At 42.3% G+C, this 24,115-nt stretch overlaps 1 protein-coding gene across 3 annotated transcripts; it reads left to right on the top strand.

The window, feature by feature from the left end:
- The first annotated feature begins 395 nt into the window (after positions 1–395).
- LOC146182310 (RUN domain-containing protein 1) lies at positions 396–23,129 on the top strand. 3 transcript variants are annotated; one of them, XM_084577409.1, is made up of 17 exons: positions 396–542; positions 3,030–3,160; positions 5,066–5,207; positions 7,284–7,373; positions 7,469–7,576; positions 8,503–8,655; positions 9,713–9,803; positions 9,954–10,009; positions 10,899–10,991; positions 13,484–13,614; positions 14,952–15,057; positions 16,159–16,254; positions 17,362–17,472; positions 17,571–17,663; positions 19,176–19,273; positions 19,892–19,986; positions 21,014–23,129. In XM_084577409.1, exons 1-17 carry the CDS (start codon positions 531–533, stop codon positions 21,118–21,120), a joined length of 1,713 nt encoding a protein of 570 aa, XP_084433535.1. In that variant the 5' UTR covers positions 396–530; the 3' UTR covers positions 21,121–23,129. The 3 variants fall into 3 exon arrangements, with proteins under 3 accessions (XP_084433535.1, XP_084433534.1, XP_084433536.1); XM_084577408.1 differs by having other exon boundaries at positions 5,063–5,207; XM_084577410.1 differs by lacking the exon at positions 396–542 and adding an exon at positions 841–1,512 and having other exon boundaries at positions 5,063–5,207.
- Positions 23,130–24,115: the final 986 nt, after the last annotated feature.

Here is a 24,115-nt window from a genome sequence, read left to right as displayed (position 1 = left end):
GGACAACGCCGGCACGCGATTGGTCCGAGCCCCCAGGTGGTCTCGCAGGTGAGCGACACTTGCCAAGCGCCGCCGACAGGAGACTTCCACAGCGCTCCGATACTCCTGCTTCGTAGAAAGAGCGCTTAGCATTTGTCCACGTACGCCATGGTATTCTAAATAACAGTATATTCTAGGCACTATAATAACAGCATAGCCTTAAATATTTTAACATAAATAGAGATATTGCTTCATGCAATGTGTGCGGTTTTATGAAACTTCTTGCAGGAACATGTTGATATTATATTTTCTCAAGAACTTGTGTACTGATTGTGATCACGTTGGCGAAAGCAGCAGGCGTCAGTGACGTTCCCGTGACGTCATGCATCCATGGCGACTACTGATGATCCGAAACAAAAATAAGTATAACAACATTCGCCGCTGAGGGGTTCAGGCTTGTGGAAACATCTGTGCGTGTGCTGCAGTTTGCATTCAGACATTTTGACGACGAATCGTCTCGTTTTTACTGCAGGCGCTAAGGATTACCCTTGATGGATGCCCAGGCAAGAATTCTTCGAGAATTTTAGCTCGTTTTCGCTGCTCCCTGTATTGGAGAAGCGGGTCGTATCTGCAGTTTGGCGCGCCATACAGCGCTTGTCCTGTTCCCGAATGGTGCCGCATTGTACCGTCGGACTCTATTTGGTTTAGCTTGTGTGGACCCTTAGCTCCTTTGTCGAAAAATGACTCGTAGATACTTCTCCTGTGGGCAGCGTAGTCATGATTTTTGTGCTGTGTACAAACAGCGGTTCCATTTTTATTATTATTATTATTTTTTTTTTTTCAGGAGAGTTTAAAAACATCCGACGAAGCCGCTTTTCGGATTAAGTAATTAATCAATCTGCATACCAATGTATGCAGTATGTAAGCTTGATTGGTACGATCTTCATGCTTTCGCGGTGTTGGATAACCCCGGCATGCTGTTCCGCTCTGTGCATGACTGTCGGCTTGTTTATGTTCCATTGTGGTCGAATTCAGTGCGGTTGCACGTCTTGAAATTGTCTGCGATCAGTTTCTTTCGACTGCGTACAACTAAGACGCACTCTTTCGTGCTTACGGCGCTTTCGGGTGCTCGCAATGTCCACATCACTGCGACACAGCTGTCCCCTCCTGGACGAATTCACAAATGTCACGAAAGTGCGGCGCCAAACGTCGAGTGCTTGACGAGTAGCAACTGTTGTGCTCCCTGACCCTGCTGCATGCCTGCAAGCGGCCTCTGTTTGCTAATAGCGGCTCGGTTTTTAAACGTTACATAACGAACCTTTACAATGCGGCTAAACGCCCACACTCGGCCTTGTGAGTTTTGGTAGTAGAGGCTACTGTTCTCGCTCAACAGTGGCACAGGGTTCTATTCTTGGAATTCGTTCGTAACGTGCGGCTAGGCTTGCTTGTATTGTAGTTGAACAAGCGCAGCAACTACACCGTGCCACCAACTGTGACATTGAGAAGTGAAAAGAGAAGAAAGCGCGCAAAGAAGTAAATACCAAAATATTCATATTGTAATACAACACAATAATTTTTTATTCCACTTAGTTCCAGTTCAAGGCAGAATGCCCGTTACAGATCATCAATGAGAATTCCTTGTTGAATTGTATTATGCTCTGTTATTTGCGTTTGAGTGTCTGTGAATTAACAGTAAAAAAAAAAAAAATACTGTACACCTTTAATCCCAGCTGACCCACCTGCATTTCAGAGGAGGAAAAGGGCAAAAGTCACCTCTGTGCTGTGCAGTGTCAGTGCACGTTAAGGATTTCAAGGATTTTCATATTTATTCGAGGCTTTTACAATGATAATCATGCAGCTCTGGGATGATATACCCTGCGTATCATGTTAGCAGAAGGTTGTCACGGTGGAAATATATCAATCTTGTTTTTGCACAGGCTGCATTTATTTCTTCTCATTAATTTCTAAACTTTATTATTCCATCTGATTATATGCCAGTGCCAACTGTTTGTCTCGACTTGTCATTCACTTTTACAGCAAAAATTGTAGTCATTTGTTTATGACTTTACATGACCTGCCCATATTGAGTTTTTCTTCCTAAGTTGAGCTCGATTATTGTCTGACCATTATTTTTTTTTATCTCTGCTTTCTTTGACTCAACATTATATTCATAATTTTTCTATTTTTGTTGCATTTCCTTTTTTTTTGTTATGTTTTGACAGCTTAAGAAATCACTGACACAGACAGTTGCATACTGTTTCTTGAGAGGTATTTGTGAGTGACACATCATTGACTGGGTATAGCTGCGCTATTCATATTCTGCTTCATATTTCTCATGAGGAAACTTTCTCTCCAGCAGAGCTGCCATTCCTCATATTGATGAATTTTGACAGCTCTTCCTGTTGTACCTCACCTCATCTTCGGGGCTTGGGGATTTCATTCTGCAGTTGTTCTTCATTGTTTCCTTCATTTCTTTGAAAGACTTGTCATTAGCTTCATTTGTAATCATATTTCTTGCTCAATTTGCAGGCTCTGTGATTTATTTCGTGGTGCTTGTAGGTAGTCACTGAATCTATGTTGCTGTCCTCGTTGGTTCCAGTGATGTGAAATCAAATTGCCAAAATTTTACCAATGCTTCTTTAAGCTGTCCCTGGTATTTTGCAGTTACTTCCTGTTGAATGCTTGCCTGCCTGCTCTTTTTTGGTAATTTGGATTTGCAGTCACCTATCATTAGATTCATGACTAGTTATAATTTGTGGGAAGAAGTTGAAGTACTAATGACACTGCTGTTGGAATATTGTGGTAAAGATATGAAATAGCAAATAATGTTCTGATGGCATGACCCTTTTATGCATTCAAGTTATTCACTTGAAATCACTTCCTTTGGAAAAAATTATCCACCTTGCTTTTTTGACTGGATGTTAATTCGTACTAGTATAAGAGGTTGGGGCATTAAAGACAGTGAGTTATTATGGGTCTTGCTGGAATGTTGTTGAAAAGATAAGAAATAGCGAATATACTTCTAGTGTTGTCATCCTGTATGCTTTCAGGTTATTCAAATGGAGTCCCTTTCTTTGGACGACACTGGTCGAGGTAGCCCAGACGATGACCGCCCCACCGAGAGGTGGGCTCCTGTTGGATCAAGTGAAATTGACGATGCCTGGGATGACCCTGAGACATGGTAAGCTGCTGCTAAACTATCTTTTCGAGAATGTTCTCAAAAAGTAAAGTAGTAGAATTTATGTGCTGTGATGGTATGGACTTAATTTGCAAGTAACACAAAGGAATCTTCAAAGTAGTTCTTTGAAGCTAGTTTTCAAAATGGGGGGTCACCACGTCTATGCCAAAAAATGTGACTATAGGGACATGGTAGGATGTTGGCATGAGGGGTTTTCGAGGCTACTGTTAGCTTCAAAGCTGTTGTATTGTTTCCAAAACGCCACTGCATTTTCAGAGCGAAAAATTTTGGTTTTGCGATGCAGGTATGCTGCAAAACAGAGTACAAAAAGAACATGCTGCAAAAAAAAAAGGTCAACCATTTTAAGGTTCACATGAAAGACAAATTTACATGTGGATATTAGGAAGTCGGAAGTTTTGTTTGAGAGTGTCAGTCTACTTTCTCTGATAGTTTTATGGGGTGGCAAGTCAATAAACACAGGCAAACAGAACAGGGAGAAAACGACCGATGACCGTCAGATGATTTTAATGAATCGCGGCGAGCCTAGCGTGACGCTCCTGCCCGCGCCACTGCCCGCGCCACTGCCCGCTTCTTTTTCCTCGTCCGTAATAATATCATATGATGGTGGCAGTGGAATGGAACCAGTTCTCAGGAGCGAAATATCAACAGCTTTGTAGTCTATTCTACATGCTTGTTATCTACAGCTGTTTGGATGTTCGGAGATTTTTAGGAGGTTTGCGGTGACTGGCCTAAAACTTAAATGTTGTCAAGCAATGAAGTGGCAAGATGATTTCATCAAAAAAAAAAAAGCTCCTTGATAAAAAGTGTTGTTGGCAGCCTGTCATTTAGTGATAGGAGTGCGACTCACTGCAGCAAGATAGATGCCTGTAATCACTTGTATGCAAATATCCTGGACTGTGCTGCTGGACACTGTTCATATTGTTGCGAAGATCGGCAGTGGCACAAAAGGAGCCCTCGCGCTAGGCCAGCCATTAAGGGATCATTCACCCTGTCGCCATATTGTGCCATCTTTTTGCTTGTCGCCATGTAACAATATTAACTTCACGTCCTATTACAGCTCATGTGTGTTTTGCTTACATGGAACAGAATGTTGCTGCTATTGCGGCCGCTCTATCATTACTGCTGCCTCATAATGGCTGGTTAGGTATGTTTAACTTAACTTAATGATAACATCTCAATATGAATTTCGTCGATATGCTGCCAGGGGTTCCTGTTTTATTGGTTAGCTGACATATGTTAATTTGTATACGATCATTTGGCGTTTTCATGTGATACAGGTTTCGAACAGTTTCACAGAGCATGTCATGTAACTTCAGCTTCGGCCATTCATTTCAACAGTGTCCGGAAATCTGAGGTGCTGTTCAACACAGTGGCAGTTTAAAGTGCTCATGTGAGGGAGCTATTTGCATATATTTATAAAAAGTGTTTATTAAAGCAGTTACATTCCAATTTCGGGATGCCTACTGTAAAGGTTGCTGACAGAGAAGCAAGTAGGGAAGTCTCGAAGATGAAGCACATTCAGTTGCCTTAGCATAAATGTGAAGCTAGCTAAGTATCCAGGCAGTCGAATGTGGCCTTTTTTCCTTTTTAGCAGAAGTGGCACACCTTTTCAAAGCGCGACTCATTATGCACTGTGTGATGCAATGCTAGTCATTTTTTAAAACAGCCTCTGAATCCTGTCGATGCCGATTTGTTCACATCAATCATCACAGTACATTCAGCACATCTGCAATTGCAAACCTGAATAAGTGTACTCGCAATTGCAGTGTATATTTCCATTAAATTGCGCGAGTATTTCGCCTGCAAGTGAATGGTAGCGATCGTTTTTAGAATTGATGTAGTCCATCGTGGCTGACTTTGGGTGACAGAGTGTGTGACTTGCAGCAGCCTGTCGGAATTCGAGCGCCTGCGACACTTGGAAGAAGAGCAGGAGCAGCTCAACACCTCACTGGTTGCGCTTACGACACACTTTGCTCAAGTCCAGTTTCGGCTCAGGCAGATTGTGAATGCCTCGCAGGAGGAGAAGGAGGTAAGATGTCTGCTGCATTTTAACCGCTGCTCACACCCGCTGTAGGAAGTTTAGAGGAAGATGCAGTGCATGTTAAAAAGCATGCACAAGTCAGTGTTATTGTAGTTAAAATAAAGGCGAGGCAGTGGGCATAGGCAGGGCATTTGATGCAGTGGGGGAATAACCAGTGGTTGATTGGGATACCAATATGATTTTCAAGAGGGTTAAATCATAACAGGGGAAGGCAGAGGGCCAAGGCATGAGGTGAGGTTACTAAATATGCAGATATGAGGCAGTCACAGCTTAGGGTAGGACAGGTTCAGTTTAAGGGATGGTCCTTGTCGTGCAGTGGACGTAGTTGCACTCATGATGAAGGTAAACACCCTGTGATAACACCAAAAATATTAAAGACTTCCGCTCACCTTGCTTGATTGAAGCAGGCAGCAAAGTTATATAGATAATGTTTCATCATTTTCGTATAGTAAGGCAGCAGAAATGCAAATTATGCAAGCGTGTGAGGCACTCCCTCTCAAGGGTGCCGGCGCATTTAGAAAAAGGGCATTAGTTTGACTTTTGTACAACTGGCTGTTGTGACTATCTTTGCACAGAGAATGGAAGCAACATTCACTTGTCTATAATAGTGTGAATAGGTGAACCTATCATTTCTTCAAAGCCTGTAAAGCGGTATGGTTCATGTGTGATGCTTTGTCTAATGTAGTTTACAACAATGTTTCTAGTTTTCTCTTTTTATTTTACTTTGATGACAACTGTTATTGTTTCGGTTGCTGTTTGTCGCTGAAAAGCAAAGGCCATTAGCCCACTTTCTGACTGCACTGGACTTCACAGTACAGAAAATTAATCTGTAGCTCGTGTGACTTAGCATCGTCACGCTGTGCTTGCTACTGAGATGTTATTGTGCGTTTAACATGGCCTGTTCTTTGTACTTGAAATGTGTCTAATGGTCAGCCTGGTTGTGTTGTTTACTCAAACGACAGCCTAGTGATGAAAGGGTGTAATTTCCAGGAACGTAACTTTCCTAAATGCCTCTTGCTAGCTCTGTTTCAGCCAAATGTATTGGCGCTTGGGTACTTTGTGACCATTTGCTGCTTTGTGTCAAGCAGGCCTTGTGAGCCGAGTGCGACTTCTGGTTTGCTACCTTATCGCTCCTTCATACATTGTGAAATAGCTTTATTTGTTCCTTTTTCATCGTGCAGCCTAGGTGTAGTTATCATTGTTTTATGTCACAAGCAGATTGTGTGATGTCAGACTCACTTTATATGGTGTAGCAGTAAATGTTGCTTCTGATTGGTCACGATTGACATTTGCATCACAATATTCAAAGCTTAAATTTTACTTATGATGGCTTAAAATGTCTGTGTCTAACCAAAATTGTATGAAACAGGCTTGTATGAAACATTGGGCTGCTACGTAGTGCAAACTTCTGTGCTAAATGCTTTCTGTTACCTGTTGGGAATGCCGGCATGAACTGCACAGAGTGCATTCGGTTATGAGTCAACACCTTCGCATCAACTTTCTCATTGATTGTAGACTCTGGTTGAGATACATTGTGAATATAAGAAGTGATCATGGTAGCCACAAATATTTGTAACGCTTTTTCTTTTGTCATTGTTCTTGTAAGCATCACTTAACCCTGTTTTTCTGATGTGTACCTCTCTGTAAAGCAAGATAAGAAAAATTGTGCAGGAGTCTCAAATAATAGCTTGTGAATTGCTCAGAAGGTCTTCAGTCTCTAAGAAGCCTAAAAACTACTGCACTTTTCTGCATTACACTGGTATTGTGTTTTGCTTCTTTATTACTCACCCAAGCATAGGACTACAAAAGGAAAGGTGCTCTCTTTAGCAGAAATGGCACACCTTTCTGCTTTCTTTCTGCAGAAAGAAATAATTTTGCACTCTTGGTGCTGAATTTGTTTGTTTGTTTGTGTGCATGCGTGCGTGCACGCAGATAGGGTTTGTTTTTTTTCTTTTGCTGCAAGTGTGATATTGCGTATTTTACTCCCACGTAAAATGCTGTGCAGCTTCGAGAGTATGAAAAAACTTAATAAAGTGATGTCGCTGTTGGTTTTTGATCTCGTAGGAACTCTTGAAAGAACTGGAGGAGTTTGCTTTCCGTGGAATCCCTGATCTGCGAGCGTGTCAGACAGGAGTTGGCATCTTGCTGTCAGAGGTACGTCTTGGCCATTTTGTATTACTGCTAGACTTTTTGCCTCTGCTGCGGGCATCATGTGCAGATGTGACAAGTCTGTGGCATTTCCATTCCAGACAGAACAGGAACAAGAAGAGAAATTGGAGCAGCAGCGGCAGAAGCAGAAGGAACTCATCCAGCAACTGAAAGAGCAGCTTGAGGACTTGGAGAAGTATGCTTTTGAGGTGCGCTAGCTGCTTGGACATTTTACGGTTAAGACAGCTTATGATTGTTGTGTGCTTTGTAACACAGGATGTGGGGTTCTGTACTTTGACCAGCTGTGATGTTGTTACTTTGGAGAAGTTTCTTCTTCAGTTAAGTTTCTATGTGTCATTATTCTACGCACATTATTTTGCTTTCCTGTTCCCCTTTAATTTACTCTAGCAAAGAAAGACTGTGTGCGTGTGTAGCTTTATCTGCATGTTTTGCCTTTTTTTTCTTCTTTTTTTCTCTGAACGTATTTGCTACCACATTTCCAATAGGTATAACAAAGAGTACACTACGCTGTGGAGTTAATCATAAGCATTCTTTTTTTGTGTTTTACCCCTTGTGAATGGTTTCCTCACCTAAAATTACCAGCCTTCCCTTAAATAGCTTATTTTTATAGCTTGGTTGCTTAGATATGAGTAGTGCAGATGATAGAAACGTCAGAGCGCAGAAGAGAACTAGTGCCAAACTTCTTAGTGAAGGCTAGTTAAAATCTCGCTTCAAAATGTACGGGGCAATGCACGCTGTATTTGGAATCTTTCATGAGTTAGCTATGAGCTTTCCATTGGCTAAAATAACAAACAGAATTTAAATGAATTGCTGAAGTGGTTGAAATGATTAATTAAATGCTAATGTCCTTTCCTACTCATATGACGGATTGCTCTTGCAGGGTGGCATTTTTTTTAGCTATAATTAATTCATCAAATAAAGGTGCATTATTCAGCAAAGCTGCTCATTTACATCAACCTCATGAAACTATTCAGCACTGAGTTGTGCAATCTATTATCAGTGCATAGTTGCTTGCAATACCGTTCTTACATACGTCTTCATAGGGTTTCTGTATTGCACTGTTTCGGTGGCCTTATTTCTGCTTTTGCATGCTTGTGTCTTTCGCTGTTCACAGACAGGTGATGCTGGCATGCCCTCTAGCATGCTTCTGGAACGGCAGTCGGTCATCATCGAGCATCTCAAGGAGAAGCTTCCGCTGAACCTCGATGAATTGGATCTCCTTGATCCTGACGACCTTCGCAGGAAAATTGACCAAGCCGTGCGAGAGGTTCGCTCACTGAGCTGCCCTTTTGCTTTTGCTTTTCCATCTCTTCTTCGTGCTGCTTGCTGGAATTTCAGAGCTCCCCTTTCCTTTCTCTTCATCTGCATGCATTGACCAGTCCTGAGCTTATACAATGGGCCGATTTCTCCGATTACTGCCTGGTAGCCTTGCTGTAGCTGGCTTTTCATTTCCTTTTGTCATTAACGTCCACAGCATTTCGGGAAGGCTTAGAATGTAACAAAGAATGTCCTTTCATTAGGTTATAGCATGGTTAGTCAAACTTGCCATTGTTTGTTGTTCCGGAGGATGTCATGAGATGTAGATTTTTTTCAAGTCCAAAAACATTGTTTTATGGCAGTCATGTTGCAGCTACCAGAGTTTACATCAAACAAGGATTGAGGGATCGAGAAATAAATATAGCACTTTGTTTAGGGGAAGGAACATTTTCTTCCTGTGCTTCACAGACTTTTGCTTGTGTAAATATCGTGTCTGCCACTGCAAGAGCACAAAGCCATAATGTAAATAAACATTCTTGAAGCATCAGAATGGTCAGAGGACAAAAAAAAATCTATTATTACATACAAGTCCACATCAAACTGATGTGATAATAGGTAAAAGAGAGCAACTGATGTTATGTTCTAAGTTTTGCATTTTGTAGTTAGCATTTTGCTGTTATTTTACTGTTATCTTAAGTCTGTCATTGCATAGTTAGTCCTCTGCCTAATGGCACATCTTTTCATTCTGGCGGGTCAGAAATTCTAGCTGTCTGTTAGTAATTGCAAGCTATCAGGCTAGGTTCTTGCTATTATTTTTCACCTCATGAATTAGTCCCGCTCCTCGCTTCCGATTGTTACCCATTCATTGATCTCTGCAGCATGCTTCATAGGTGACAGCAGTCTTTGGAGCATTAGTTGCTCGTACATGTACATGTATGCATGCAAGTTGGTGAATCGGGCCCATTTTGAGCTTTAGTTGCCACCACCGCTCTCGAGCCAGAAAAAGTGTTGCATCCTTGACTCACATTATACCGCATTGTCATTACGATGCTTTCCAACTGATTCAGATGGTGAATCCGGTGAAAATGAAGGAGCAACTCGTCTCTCAGCTGAAGACCCAGATCACTGACCTTGAGAGGTTCATTCAATTCATTCAAGGTAGTGCCACTAACCCTACTAACCCTCGATTCTCCACCTCAATGTGCTCTTCTGTCTTGGCCACTAACCGTACTGACTATACTGTATTGAGTTCACAATGCTGTGTAGCAGCTTCCTTCCTCGGTACTGCAACTGTACTGCACTTTTCAGGAGAAGGATCGGATGGCAAGCCAAGGTGCACATGCAACTGCCCAGTTCACGGCAAGGTGAGTGGACATTTTTTGATAGTGACAGCGGCCGTCCCTTCATTATTTGCTTCACTACAAGGTTGGATATAGCAGGTCTTGTATGGGAAACATTTTGCCAGTTCTCTAATAGTGTGCAGTTGGCTGAGGTTTTTCATAGTTACCATAGCTCTGAATTGGCAGTGGGCTTTATAAGCAATGATTGAATTGCATGCATTCAGGAATTGCATGTCTTATAAGCACTATATCCTTGTTCTCATTTTTATCCCATGACTACTGGCTGCTTGTGTGCTAGTGAAAAAATAACCTTGCTAGTTAGGGTTCACTGCTTTTTTCACATTGCTGTGTCAAAGAAAAGCCAGAGGCAGTGGTACATGACCCTCGAGATGCAGGAAGCACAAACCATTGATCCAGTATTGAAGTTTGTCGGCAGTCCACTGGCCCTACATAAGACCAGTGGATTTTTAACAAACTCCAAAATTGGACCAATGGTTTGTGCTGCCTGTGAGATAGTATCTTCTTTGATATGGAGAATAGTAGTGCCGGCCACTGGAAATTTTCTGTGGTCTGACGTATGCCACCACCCCAACAGGTGGCACGCCAGAAGTATAAAGCATGCGTCGTCTTAGTTAGATTTCCTAGCGCAAAAACCGATGAAGCGTGGTTACTATGTCTTTGTACATGTGAGAATTGATGCTTTCGTGTCATACCCTGTGCATATTTATAGAAGCCACTTGCACTAACATTATGGGGATGAAAAAAAAATGCAACAGATCTACTGCGTCCACTACACAGTATAGAGAGCACAGTGCATGTGTCAGTAAGAAGAACATTAATTTGCGAGAGATCAGTTACTGTGCCTCTGCTTATGCTGTCCTTGCATTTGTGTCTGCCCTTGTCTGAAATGCAGCCTGACACGATTCACTCCGAGACGTCATCCGAGTGCTTTGCTTCCACGAGGAAGTACAAGGACCAGTTACGTCGAGCTCACAAGGAGAGCCAGGTGGGCATACTTGTAGTTGTCCTGACAAACCTTGTGCATACAGCTGGTTTGCACCTTCGTCAGGTTGCACCACCTACAAGTGAATTATGACATCAGGGGAAATGAGGTAGTTGCAGCGGGTTTATTTATTTTGGAGCGTGTGTGGAGTGTCTGACCCCGTTTATCGTGTATCTAAATGATAGAAAAGAGGCTAAATATTTGCGTTTTTATTCAGCAAGTATGGAGAGAATAATGCCTGGTTAGTTTGCGATATTGCATACTGTAGGTTTACCCATAGAGGTTCCCCATTTGAAGTCACGAAAAAGGCTTAAATCAAGGTGCCAATGTATGTTGGGATGTCAGTGCACGTTAAGCACTCCACCGAGGCATCCCTTGTAGCCTGAATTGCTTTGGGATGTTAAACCCTGTAATCTGAAACCAAACATGATGTCCGAAAATGAGAGGCTGTGAAAAACTTTAAAATCTATTTGCATTGAAATCAAATGCTGCTTCGCTTTAAAAGAGCGAGTTGGCAGGCTAGTTGGTTTTGCATATTTAAGGAACAGCGCAAAGGATGGGACACAGAGACACGAAGATTAGGATGCTGAGAAAAACGTGTGATGAATGTTCTGGTGAAATGTATGAACCTTGAATAACACTCACTGCTTTCTGTTAGGTTTAATAAAGTTTAGTAGTGCTTCAGGTTAGTTGCTGACTTGGAGCAAGAAATTTATCTCTTGCCTCACAATGTCCATATTGATTCATACATTGATGGAACTGAGGTCCTGGCGCAAACTGCATTTATACACGAACCTTAGAAGGTCTACTGCGCTCCTGGGTTCTTGTCATGGTATTTCTGTTGCTGTGCTTTTGTTTGTAAACAGTATTCTTCGTTTATTGCCACTAGCACTCGTTCCCTTCACTTCCTTTTTCCTGTGTGGTGGAAATTATCCTGCTTAAATTCCTTCTTGCAGGATTTCTTTTTGGGCCCAACTGATGATGCCCCAATCTTGCATAGAGGATGCAAGCACATTGGTATCTGGAAAGTTCGGTGTTATATATAGAATGTGCCTGACATTCTCTTGTAGTCTGGTCCCAAAGATAGCCTAATGGAGTTGCCAAACATGACTGCTGTCAGCTTTTTTTGTATTCTTGTATTGTCACAACTTTGCAGCTTATGCAGTTACGGCAGACTCTCATTAAATTGAACTTAGTTAAGGTGACGTCTGTGAGATTATCAGTGGGCTTCTCTTACGACTTGGTGCAAAAAAAAAGAAAGCAAAAAAAATGAAGAGTCATTTTAAAACAGAACAGTTTCATCCGTCCTTTAGTTCAGAAGAACTTTTGCAGTGACTATGGACCATGGCAAACTCGCGTAATGGCACTTGCACGGCTTCTGCACATGAAAGTGTATTCTCAAGAAGCGACTTCGATGTGGTGCACGGAGGAATGTGGGGAAGCAGTCTTGCGGGCGCACACTTTCTTAGGGGAAGCTTTTTTTGCCGATGAAGAAAGAGCAGGGCGCCATCGCGCCTGTGCTGGTGATGACCTGATACAATCGGGCCTTGGCAGAGTGTGTGTGTCACGTGCTGCATGCTGCCTCCTTTAGGCTTGTGTGCTGAAAGTGTGTCCGCTTGATGATTTGAGACTTGAAAACTCCGGAGCGGAATTTTCAACTGTCACGGTGCACAGGTGGCCAGATATTGGTGCTGCACGCATTGCATGCGGCGTATGGAAAGGCGACCAGTGTGTCTGGTCATGGCGTAGGTAACTGTTATGCAGCAGATAGAGCAATATAAGAGAGATGCATAGATGCATTGCTGGGCACATTCAAAGTGCTTGGAGCAGCATGGAAAGCAAAAATAAAAAAATAAAAACATAGCAGCCGCTCTTGTATAGAACGAGAAAGATGAGACAGTGGATAAAGTCTCCCATTCAGTTCAAATCATTACTTCGCCAAATACACGGTTGATGTTCTTGGTCAAAAAGCTGCTCACTTTATGCGTACTAGTGCGATAAATGCTCTGTTAACATTTTTTTTTTTCTCTCTGGAAGGCTATTTTATTGCTTCCATATTTCTTTTTAGGACAAACTTCTGACAATGTGAAATATTTTTTGGGCCCCTTCATCTTAAATTGAAGTTCTGCACTTTTCTGTGTTGTCATGCTCTGAATAGAAACTTCTGCTGGCATTGTGGTTCAGTCCAGTTTGATCTCGTTACACTGCTGCTCTTACCCTTGCCTGACTTCCAACAATGGCAGTGTAGACAGCTTGGCCTCGCATTGATGATTTCTGTACCCGGGAGCCAGACATTGCCTCCTGTGGGCCTCATTTTTAGCAGCCACAGTGAAGCAAGGGTGGGTGCCGCAGACAGCATTCAGACCGTGACTGGCGTGTTGATGATGAACGACGCCCGAAGTGCTAGATTTGTGTATGAAGATGGTTATTACTATTACTATCATGCTGTCATAAAATGGGCTGTCACACTCTTCTTCCTCTGCTGCTTTCTTCAGGAGGCCCAGCACAAGATCTTGCGGCGCATGCTAGCGCTGCTGCACATGTTTGCCCTGACCCAGTTTGGCTGTGGGCGGCGAGGCTTCCAGAGGAACCTGATGAAGCGCACGCCAAAGGGCAACCACTGGGGGTGAGTCTCGGGCTGGCGCACTAAGCCTGATGAGAAAATGCAGACACGGATTTGTAGGCAACGAAAGGCAGCCTTTGGTTTGTTCACTGGTAGGTGAACACTAGTCAGTCCGGAAATGTGGGGGAATGAACAAAAATGTCATTCACTACCCTCACGTGCCACTCCGTGGTCCAGATCAGAATGTTGTAGCTCGCATCACGTGTCCTGGATACCTTTGGAGCTAGCGTTCAAGTCAAAGCTGTAGCATACGACGGTGCATTGGGAAAAGCCATCACCGATCATAAGAGTTATGATTCTGCTACTGGTACGCTACACATGCAATACTGTCTCAGTTAAAATTGAGGACAGTTGGTTTCTGCACCGCCTTCAGCAACGAAGGAGGTCACACGAAAGCCGCTGCAAGCCTTCAATCTTCTAGGCTGGTTTCACCGCATGACGACTGGTGCACTAATTGTCGGCTTCCCCGCATCACAGCAGTGTCACATTAAAAACAAGCGTGCCAGACTGAAGGCCCCTATCAAGCTGGCTCAACAATCACCACAACTCGCGGTTTTATATCATTAGCACTGCCAGCTGGTGCGCAAGGATGGTTACCATATACCAAGTTATCATGGAAGTGCCACTAAGAGAAGCGCCTCTTGCCGGCATGCCATGCATATTGATACATCAAATGTTCCGCTTAACGGTAGGTCGATAAAAACAAACTGCACTAGCATACTTTTGCATAGGATATTCAAGAGGACATTCAAAAAGTTCAATATAAGCAATAATTTGATATATCTGCTATTCACTGTGTACATGTCGCTAATAAATGTCTATTGTAAAGAACAGTGTTGCTCCTTAGGTGCAGGCTGCACATTCTGAGGGAAGGCTTGCAATGTGGGGAAAACAAGGAGTTTTAGGGTAACTTCTGCAACGTGTACTTGTTTTGATATTTGAAAAGGTAAGGGGGGATGCTGGGATAAATGCACATTTGTTCTAGGAGAGTATACTATGAATGTAAGTAAGTAGCATATTGCTTCTATAGGCTGCTGACGTTGCAAGAACAGCAGGCAGCTAGGCATGCATTTCTAAACCTTCGTTTTCGCTTAGTCAAGGTTAAACAGTACTCTAGCAAGATTAGAGAGCCTGTGTTTTGTGAAATTACTGAGAAAGTAATTTTAGGAATTTGTGAGGGAGCTTCACGGTATATTTGTGATTAACATAACAAAGCCATTACTCTAATGCTTGCTCTGAATAAACTTTTCTTTGTATGTCCTGATTTCATTTGTAACTGGAATGTTCGCACATAAACAGATTAGTGGTCTAAATGAAATGCATGTCAATTGCTTTCCCAGGGACCTGAGGGCGCGACTCGAGTTGGCCATCAACCAGATGCTGGAGCTGGTAACCAAGCAGGAGGCGCAATGCGTGGACAGTGACTATACCAGCGACTCTGAAGATGTAAGAGCCTTTATGCTATTGCAGACAGTACTTTAGGGCTACATTTCATTTGCCATCAGCGCACAGCCGTGCGTAATGCTGGTGACTGTTTGCCTTTCATATTCGATTGGCAAAACAGAAGAATCGCTAAGCAACTGCTGCATCATAATGGGATGAGCTTTGCATTGATCGTCACTGCCTTGCAGGCATTACGTGGAATAAATTGAAAGTCTTGAGGCGAACATCTCTTGATCATGAGCGTGTTGTGAGATTTGTGCTGAATGGAATAATCTCGGAATGCAGTTGCTTTTGTGCTTCTAATATAAACACGCACTCTAATGTTAGTGTCCAGAGGTTTATTTATTCATATTAATTAGCTTACAGCTGGAAATTGACAACAATTGATCTTCTCACATTGATCTTCTCACTTCGTGTCTGCCTGGGCACGCATATGATATGCAAAACCAACTAGCGTAGACGTGTTTGAGTTTAACATGACAGCATTAAAGGCCCCATTTGGCAGAAAAACTGACATTTTCAGCATTGTAAACAAAACATCAGAGGCCTAACTCTGGCAGGTGGTAGTTGGCGGGTGACATGGTGGTTGCCAGGTTGTGACTTCATGAGACCACATGACAAGGCAGGTGCTTCCAACTTTGGCTCCTCCTTTGCGAAGTGGGGATAAAATGGGAATCAGACTTCCTTGTTACCCGCCAACTATCACCTACCTGAGGCATGGTCGTGATTTTTCGCCTGTATCACTGGTACCGGATTTTCTGGAGAATAATAATAATAATAATTGGTTCACAGGAAAGGAAAAGTGCAGTATCTGTCACACTTGATTCTGGTGACACCTGAACTGCGCCATAAGGGAAGGGAATATAGTGGGAGTGAAAGTGGAAGGAGAGAAAGAGGAGTTGTAGTGGAGGGCTTCGGAGTAATTTTGACCACCTGGGGATCTTTATCGTGCACTGACATCACACAGCACATGGGCGCCACTTCGCCTTGAAGGGTTTCGCATTTGAAGAAAAAAAAAAGAACACTGTTTACTGCATCGCTAGGTAGAGAGAGCAAAAGGTGAGGAAAAGTGGAGGTTAAGGGTCTTTCTGTTGTGTCTCACAGGCTCCCGCTGTGCTGTGTAATGAGAAACTGACAAGTGCTGTCCGAAAAGACCTAGCCACAGCCCTGCGTGACCTGGTCCAGCATGGCTTGATGGAGGTAGGTAGATCTTGGTTGCTCAGTTCTCATTCCTTCTAGCGACCATAGGTATGGCTGGGGCCCTTGGCTAGAGATTTCCACCTGTAAAAATGCCTATATTAAGCACCTTTGTGCTTAACACTTGAGCTGAAAGTCCTCTGTGCCACATGTAACCTAAAGCTTGTGCGTTCATCTGTGCCCCAACACCATATTTACACACCAAATACATACCTGCTAAATATCCCAATATTTTTGCGAATTTCTGATTGCGCGGCCACTTCCCTATACCATCGGGAAAACTGCCTCTGCGTGCCGCTGCATCATAATCTCCAGCATCACCATAAATGGCTGCACTAGCACCGTCAGCATCACCGGCCAATCAAAGCCAAATCAAGCCAAAGCCAGCAAAGTCTGCTACTGGAAGCTCCTTGCAGAAGGACGAACTGGACATTACTTGAAAGTTTGGGCGACCCCTTTCCCCCACCCTGTTGATGCAAATAAAAAAATCAACCTCCCCATTTTTGATCTCGCCAGGTTAGCAGGTATGCTAGTAGATGCACAGCAATAATGAGAATGCATTCACTGTTTTGGTTCTCAAAGCATAAACTTTCGCTCTTATATTGACCGATGCAATAAGTGCATCCCTCAACTTCTTTATATTTTTTTTTTGCGGGGGGGGGGGGGGGGGGGGGGAGGGGGGGTATAAAAATAAAACATGTTCATTAACAAATGTTCCTGGTGAAAGTATTTAGCTCTGGACATCTTGAGCTTTCATACTGGCAGATCCGTATTCTGGTGCCAGACATTAACAATATTCCCTCTACCCATTCCCATGTCCTTGTTTGCAGTGTTTGAGGCAGCTGAGAAAAATAGCTTCATGGTCAGGCCTATGATTCAGCAACGTTTACCTGTTTATTTGCAGTGTGGAAAGAAACAATCAGTGCTATACAATACTTGCCTTTATCCCATGATTGCTGTTTGCATGAGCCTAATCGCTGGTAACTTTTGCAGTGGACGCAGATATTGATAGCTATAGCAAAAAGTTTGTCTGATCGGTTATGGACAGTTTTTACGACCTTTTTGCTAGCTTTCTTCCTTCCTCACAAATTAATTTATTGATTGATCCAGATTGGCCAGAGCAGCAGTCTGGTGCCCTTGGGTTGCTTCGCATTGCGGTCGGCCAGCGCGCCTTCACTGTTGCACGCGTGGGACCTCGTCCTCAAGTATTACGAGATAAAGGCATGCATCTCTCCGTTCGAGACTAGCGTGATGCAATTTTATGGTGCAACAGGTGCTTAATTACCCCGCTCCCCGCTTTCTTCTTTTTTTTACGTCAGAATGGGGCACAGTACAATGCTTCTCCAGCACGCAAGTTGTCCGAGAGCTTCAATTTGGACATTGTTGCATCGACGATGGACACACCAAAGCATGTGAGTTGCTGCTTGTCTGTGCTAGGTGACTTTTCTTTGTTCAGCTAAATAGGACCTACCTTGCTATAGTAAACTTAGATGTAGTATATAGTGAAAATATGATCTTGTTTTACCTTCCCTAGACACGTGTACATTTTAATTCTTGATACTAGTAACGAGACCCCTAAGGAACTGTTATATTAAGACTATCTGGCCTTGGCAACTTACTTTCTATGGAAAGATGACATTGCGGCATATGTACATCCTACGACACCTCAGCCACTGACATGTAATTTCGGAAGCAAATTATAGCACTCTTTGAAATGGTTTAATCGCTACGCTCATAAGCTGCAAGAGGAAGCCAACTTTTCAAAGTTGTTGGGCCCGTGAGGCAAAACGCACAGCATTCACAGAGGAAAACTACAAAAAAGATGGATCCTGGCTATGAACTTGTAAGGAAGGCGGTACTGGCCGCTCAGAAAGGAGAGAGACTAAAATTCAGTGAAGTAGGGAAACAAAGAAAAACGCAAACGTTTACAGCACTGAGTGAGCAGTGCTGTAAATAATTGCGTTTTTCTTTTCGCTACTGACTCCTGAAAAACGCTGAGGCTGCTGTGGAAGACGACACCTGACTAAACGCTGCGTGTTTAGTAAGTAGTCAGTTGTCCGGCAGCATCCCCATATCCATGCCATCACCACTATGTAGTAAAGATTTTTCCTGGTATGGGGTGGGGTGGGTTTGCTATTAGGGAGGTTGTACGTATAATAAAATGCATGTGTGGGCTGAGCGTGTTACCTTGGCGGAATATTAATGTGCTGGAACTAGAACCGTCGTATAGAAAAAATCTGTCCATCTATCTTATAAAACTTTGGGTGGCAGGTGGCAAGGTGGGGAGAGGGAGTCTCCAATTTTGAGGGGAAAGGGAGCATGGAGAAGAAGTGGGAGGCAACCGGTGGTGAGAGAGTGGGGAGCGATACGGCATGTCACACCGTGGTTGCTGGACTGGATAAGTAGAGTGGATCAGGGAGCAGTGTGTCACACAGTGATCGACAGGTTGGATCACGCCACCTTTTCACATGGTCTAAATCCATCAGTGGCTGCTTTGTCAGGACAAGTGAATACTAATGCTAACGCATCAGTCGCATTGACTGTCTGTACTTTTCAACGGTTCCAATACTGAAACATTACATGTGCTGTAAAAATGCCACGGGTGATGCTTATACGTACTCACTTTTCACTGAGATTTTTGCCTGAAAAGTCCAATGCAGACTGGCGTACACTAACATCATAAAAAAAAAAAACTGCACAATAGAGTTTTCTCAACTAATTCTATTTTGTTCCTTTATTTACTCTAATTGGACATTGTGTATACCAGCTACTACAGCAGACATGAGCATTTTTCATACCTTTGAGCATCAGTTTAAAGTTAGCTGTGTTTGTGAGAATACGTTCTGCACACCTATTCTGTTGGACGATGCTAAGGCAAGCTTTGCTGACTGCATGTTCATTTTATTGTACCAATGGTTACGCAGGCTCTGCTGACTGCGGTGCACAACATCATATCGAGCCACACACCACTGAAGCGCAGCTACGATTCCCACTTCAAGGCATTTGTGTGTGCTGCCCTCAAGTGAGTGGCCATTTTAATTGGGGAACGCTTGCGAGAGTGTGATCGAATCGAAGTGGCGTTTGCAGGTCGTTTGTTGGTTAGCATTGAGAGAAAAGTTTTGGTTTTCATTTCTGGAGCAGCTCAGATGCTCTAGTGAAGGGCACCGGATAACCTCGACCTTCTCGGTCGTTTTAGCATGGACTGATGTCGTGCAGTACACAGGCGCCTTGCGTTTTGCCGGTATTCAAACACGACCGCGGCAGCCAGGTTTGAACCTGGGTTTCCTAGCTCAGTTTAGTCAAGTGCCCTAACCCCTGAACAACCATGGCAAGACAAAAGATAAGAGAGATAAGAAGATAAGAAAAAATATGAGATAATCATGCTCAGGTGTTTCACTTAATGTCAAAACTTCTTTATCACCTTATCACGTCACGAAAGCCAGTTTGTGGTTTTGGCCTTTCAGAGAACGTATTGCATGTAACTGTGGTTTTCCTGCACATATTTATTTCTTTGTGCTTAAAAATAAGCCATATGTTAAAACATAGTTTTTATGAATGCGTGGGATGTTAGTTCGGATACATAAATACATAATAGAATACTCCCATGCCACAGTCAAACATATGTTGCATTGCATTTCAGTGAGAAAAGGCTGGTACCTTGGCTGAAGTTACTATTCAAGTGCAAGCCAGTCGTCGAACGCTACTATGTCCACTGGAGTTATGTGCGCAAAACAGGTGGGTCTTTATCGGCGCGATAGGACTGGAATGGCTCGGCTAATAGAGCGGAGATTCTTTTTTACATACTTAGTTTCCTTTGACTGCAGTAGACAATATTGTTTCAGAGGCAGGGTGCAGTATATTTTTTGTTTAAGCTACTGGTTAAATTTTATTGTTGTGCTTTACTTGGGACCCTGGCTTGACAGTTTTTTGTTGCAGCATCAGAAGTAGTTTGCAGGAAGTAAGCAAGCTTAGCTTACAGCTTGGTCAACTGCTGCATGAAATTATGCTCTAAAGGTCTTTCTCATTTTACTTATTGGACAGAATTGTGTTCTGGCTGTGCATAGTGGTACAGCAAATTCTTACAAGCAAACATCATTTTTCAGCTGTTTCTAGTTAAGTATTGTTGGATAGCAAACGAAGCAAAACTTCTGAGGTCCTCAGGTGCTCGTCATTGCACAGATTCTGAAATTTGGGAAGATGTCATTGCTGTTTCTGAGACTGATTAAATTTTTTTCTATTACAGTATAAACACCTACTCGGTGTTACGAATAGAACATTGTGTTTAGTGAATATACATGAGAGTACATAAATAGAGGATACTCAGTCATTGTTTAATGGCGCAATATTTAGTATGAGGGGACCGAAAGACACACAAGCGCTCATGTCGTCTTTCCTTCCTGTTGTCCCTTTTTTTTTTTTGTGTGCTAAATTCACTTCAGCGGCAAACCAACTAGCTCTAGCTATGTATACAATATTTATGTATTCTCTGAAGCAGCAGATGACTGGTATATATATTACTATACTAGACTGGTTCAGTACAATATTTGCAGAAGTCTGAATGTGAAGGCAACTTGAGCTAGTTTTACATTTGGTTCCTTTGAAAACCAAAGAATGCACCAAATAATTATTTAAATTACTTCCATGCATGGTTGTTGCTCAATAAGAGCAAAATTCTTGGATTCACTTCATATGTGAGCACTTTGAGCTGGTAACTGTGAGTAAACCTGACTTGCACTTGATGCTTTTTTTTTTTTCTTTCAAGGCTTTGACGATGCGCTGAGATCCCTTGACCGGCTAACTGACTGTGACTTCGACCTTCCTGTTGACTTGGCTGTACGCCAACTGCAGAATATCAAGGATGCCTTTTGATGTGTCACCACAATCATAGCAGCGATGCCACTTATCTCGACGAACTTGGGATGAAATCTTATCTCAGTGTGTTGTGCAGTAATGGTTGGCCTTTAGGGCCACGTTCCGGCTGAAAGGCCATTCTTCGCAAGGTGTTCTTCTTAACCCTGAAATGTGGCATGCAAAAGTATACAAATGTGTTCATGTAATGTCTTGAAGTTGCCTGGGATGCAAACTTAATTTTCATAGGCTTCCACTAAGAGGCATGATAACCGGTGACCAGCAGCCGCTCTAACCATTTGAGAAATAGAGAAATAGAAGCAGGGCTGTTAAGTTGAAGTTGTCCCAGCCAAACATACTGACCAGATGCAATCTCTGGTCCTCCTCTGTCCTTGTTTTTACTTTGTATGGATCAACCAGGAAGATCGAATACATGACTGACAAAAGTTAGTCATTGTAATATTACTGGATGGTATTTGTTAGAATTGGCTGTAATTGAAAGCAAGTGATTACCGATGATTTCAATTTGTGGGAGCTTGGCTGCATTGTTCTTCTGTAACACTTAGAATGATGGAGGGAATTTTTTTTAGTTTTCAGGCATTTTTGAGATAGCCTAAGGCAGCTTCTTTCAGGATTGCAACTGACGAAATCAACACTCTTCCTTGTGGAAACATGTGCCATATCACTTGTAGCCTTTGCTGCACATGTCTAGTCACTGAAGCATTTGTTTATGCAATCAAAACAAATGTATATTCTGTGCTGTTTAGCACCGATTCCTTTTCTCAGTCTCATTACTTGGCATGAAACAAATTTTTATCCCACACTCAGCTTAAACAGGATGTGCTTCTTTTGGCACACATAGTTGGGCCGGCAAGACGTTCATCCACCTTTCCTACTGGCCACTTTAGGCTGTGCAAAGCACGAAATTGTGTCTCCCATTTTAGGTAATGTTTTGAGTATTGAAAAACCTTTTCCTATTTCTAGTTATTGTAACTATAACTTCAGCTTAAATTGGTTACCTTTTGAAGGTTGCAAGAGTTGAGACTGATACCCTCTTCCTCTGCTTCCGCCCTTTGTTACATGCATGAAAGTGTAAGCAAAGCCAGGTTACCAGACCTGCATATAAGATCTCTACTCTAGATAACGATTTTAATCCTTGACGTTTTGTTTGTGTCTTTAGCAGCATTTGTTTTGCATCCTCATTGTGTTGATCATAATTCTTAATTTTTTTGTTTCAATTTTCAAGCGAAACATACCTGCTCTCATTTTTAAGCAAGGACATTTTTGTGTCATCTAGGAAACAGTATGGGTTTTTTGCTGGTGCCTTTGAAAAAATTCAGCATATGTTGATCCTTATACTTTTTTGTAGCAATAGAATGTCTACAGTTACAACATGTTCATTGTACATGTTGCATGGAAAGTGACATCATGTCTCATTTTTAACCAGAAACATGTTCCATGTCAGTACCCAGACACACATATTTCTACAAATGTCTTTAAACTATAATCTATATGGAGTGCAGTTCTGGAATGTGGTTTCAGCAGGCACTTGCCTGGGATCTCTATTCCATGCCTAACATTTATTCCACAAAATAATTTTTTCAACATTGCACCTTTATTCTTGGGTCAAGAACTGTGACTGTGTTGCGAAAATGGAGCTATGAGTGCCATTTTCAGCATTTGATGTTGCAAAGCAATGCACATTTTTACCGGCGTTTTGAAACTGGTTCATTTTTTTATCATTGTTGTGTACATACTTGATAATCATGGTGATTCATTCTTTGAAATCATCTTTTCTCCACCTACTTAAGGTCAGGATCTTGGCTCCAGTGTGTCCTCTGTAACAAGCTTCATTGATTTTACGTTAAGTTGTGTGCATTTTGTTATGAGTGGTTACTTAATGGCTGTATGGAGGAACCACTGTTACAGAGTATCTGCCTAGCTGTTGATAAGCAAAATGACTGATAATTGATGTGAACACAAACGTGTTAATGTGTAACTAAATACAATAAACAGGGTTGTTTGCAAAAGTTGTCTACACATGTTTTGTGTGTGTGTGTGTGCTGGCTGCACAGATGCGTGGATAGATGGATGGATGGAATAAGCATCTCCTTATCTCCTTCGAAATGAAACAGTGGTGGGACCGCAATTATCAGATTTATTTAATTATTAAACTGTTTTTTTTACCTTAAGCACTAGCATGGAATTAATGCTCCTTTTAAGTATAATTTTCAGTTGCTTTCAGGACTCCTAAATGTCCTTTCCGGACATTTGACTGGAATAGTCCCTTCCCTAGTACAAACAATGACATAAATGCTTCATACATGTGTGATATTATGCTGATGCATAATTCGCAACAGGGAGTTAAGCACCCAACGCGCATACACGGTGAAGCTGCATCTATTCTCGACCTCGTCTTTCTCAGCCAAGAAACAGAACGTTTTACTGTATCAGTTGAAACTGGGTTATCTGATCACTGCATGGTGGTTTTTACTTGTCCCATTCAACAAAATGTCGATAGTGAACCAGCAAAAATTATTTCCGTGAAAAACTTCTCCAGAGCTAATGATGAAAGTGTGTTAAATTACTTCAGCTTACGCCTTGACATGTTTTGAGGAACTAATGTTGATGAACTCTGGAATAAATTTAAAGAAATCTGTACATACTGCATTGATAACTACATTCCTAATAGAACAAAGAAAACGTGTAAAAAAACCCCTTGGATCACGCGAGAAATAATACATTTGAAAAGAAAAATCAAACGACTGAAGCGTGGGGGTGCCTGTCGAAACATAGTTAAAATACATCAGGCTAACTTCACAAGCTATTTGCGGCAGGCTAAACAAGATTACTTTCAGTATAGCCTGCCAAATTTCCTTCGTGACTCACCACATAAGTTCTGGAAACTTTTATCGAAAAAGAAAAAAACGATTACGCGCATTTCATGTCAAGGTGTGCAGCTTGCTGATAAATCACAAATCTCTGAGGCATTCAATAAGTATTTTCAGAGTGTGTT

This window comes from Amblyomma maculatum, chromosome 8, assembly GCF_055883805.1.
Source record: "Amblyomma maculatum isolate TAMU_Amacu chromosome 8, ASM5588380v1, whole genome shotgun sequence".
Classification (NCBI taxonomy): Eukaryota; Metazoa; Arthropoda; class Arachnida; order Ixodida; family Ixodidae; genus Amblyomma; species Amblyomma maculatum.
Note: the sequence above shows the minus strand (reverse complement) of the source record. Positions and strands in the feature narration are given on the sequence as shown.

Bases quoted from the DNA above. Each gene is read 5' to 3' on its own strand.
- LOC146182310 (XM_084577408.1), top strand. The intron at 9,804-9,953 runs GTAGTGCCACTA...TGCACTTTTCAG, and splicing joins GTTCATTCAATTCATTCAAG to GAGAAGGATCGGATGGCAAG. The intron at 15,058-16,158 runs GTAAGAGCCTTT...TGTGTCTCACAG, and splicing joins ATACCAGCGACTCTGAAGAT to GCTCCCGCTGTGCTGTGTAA.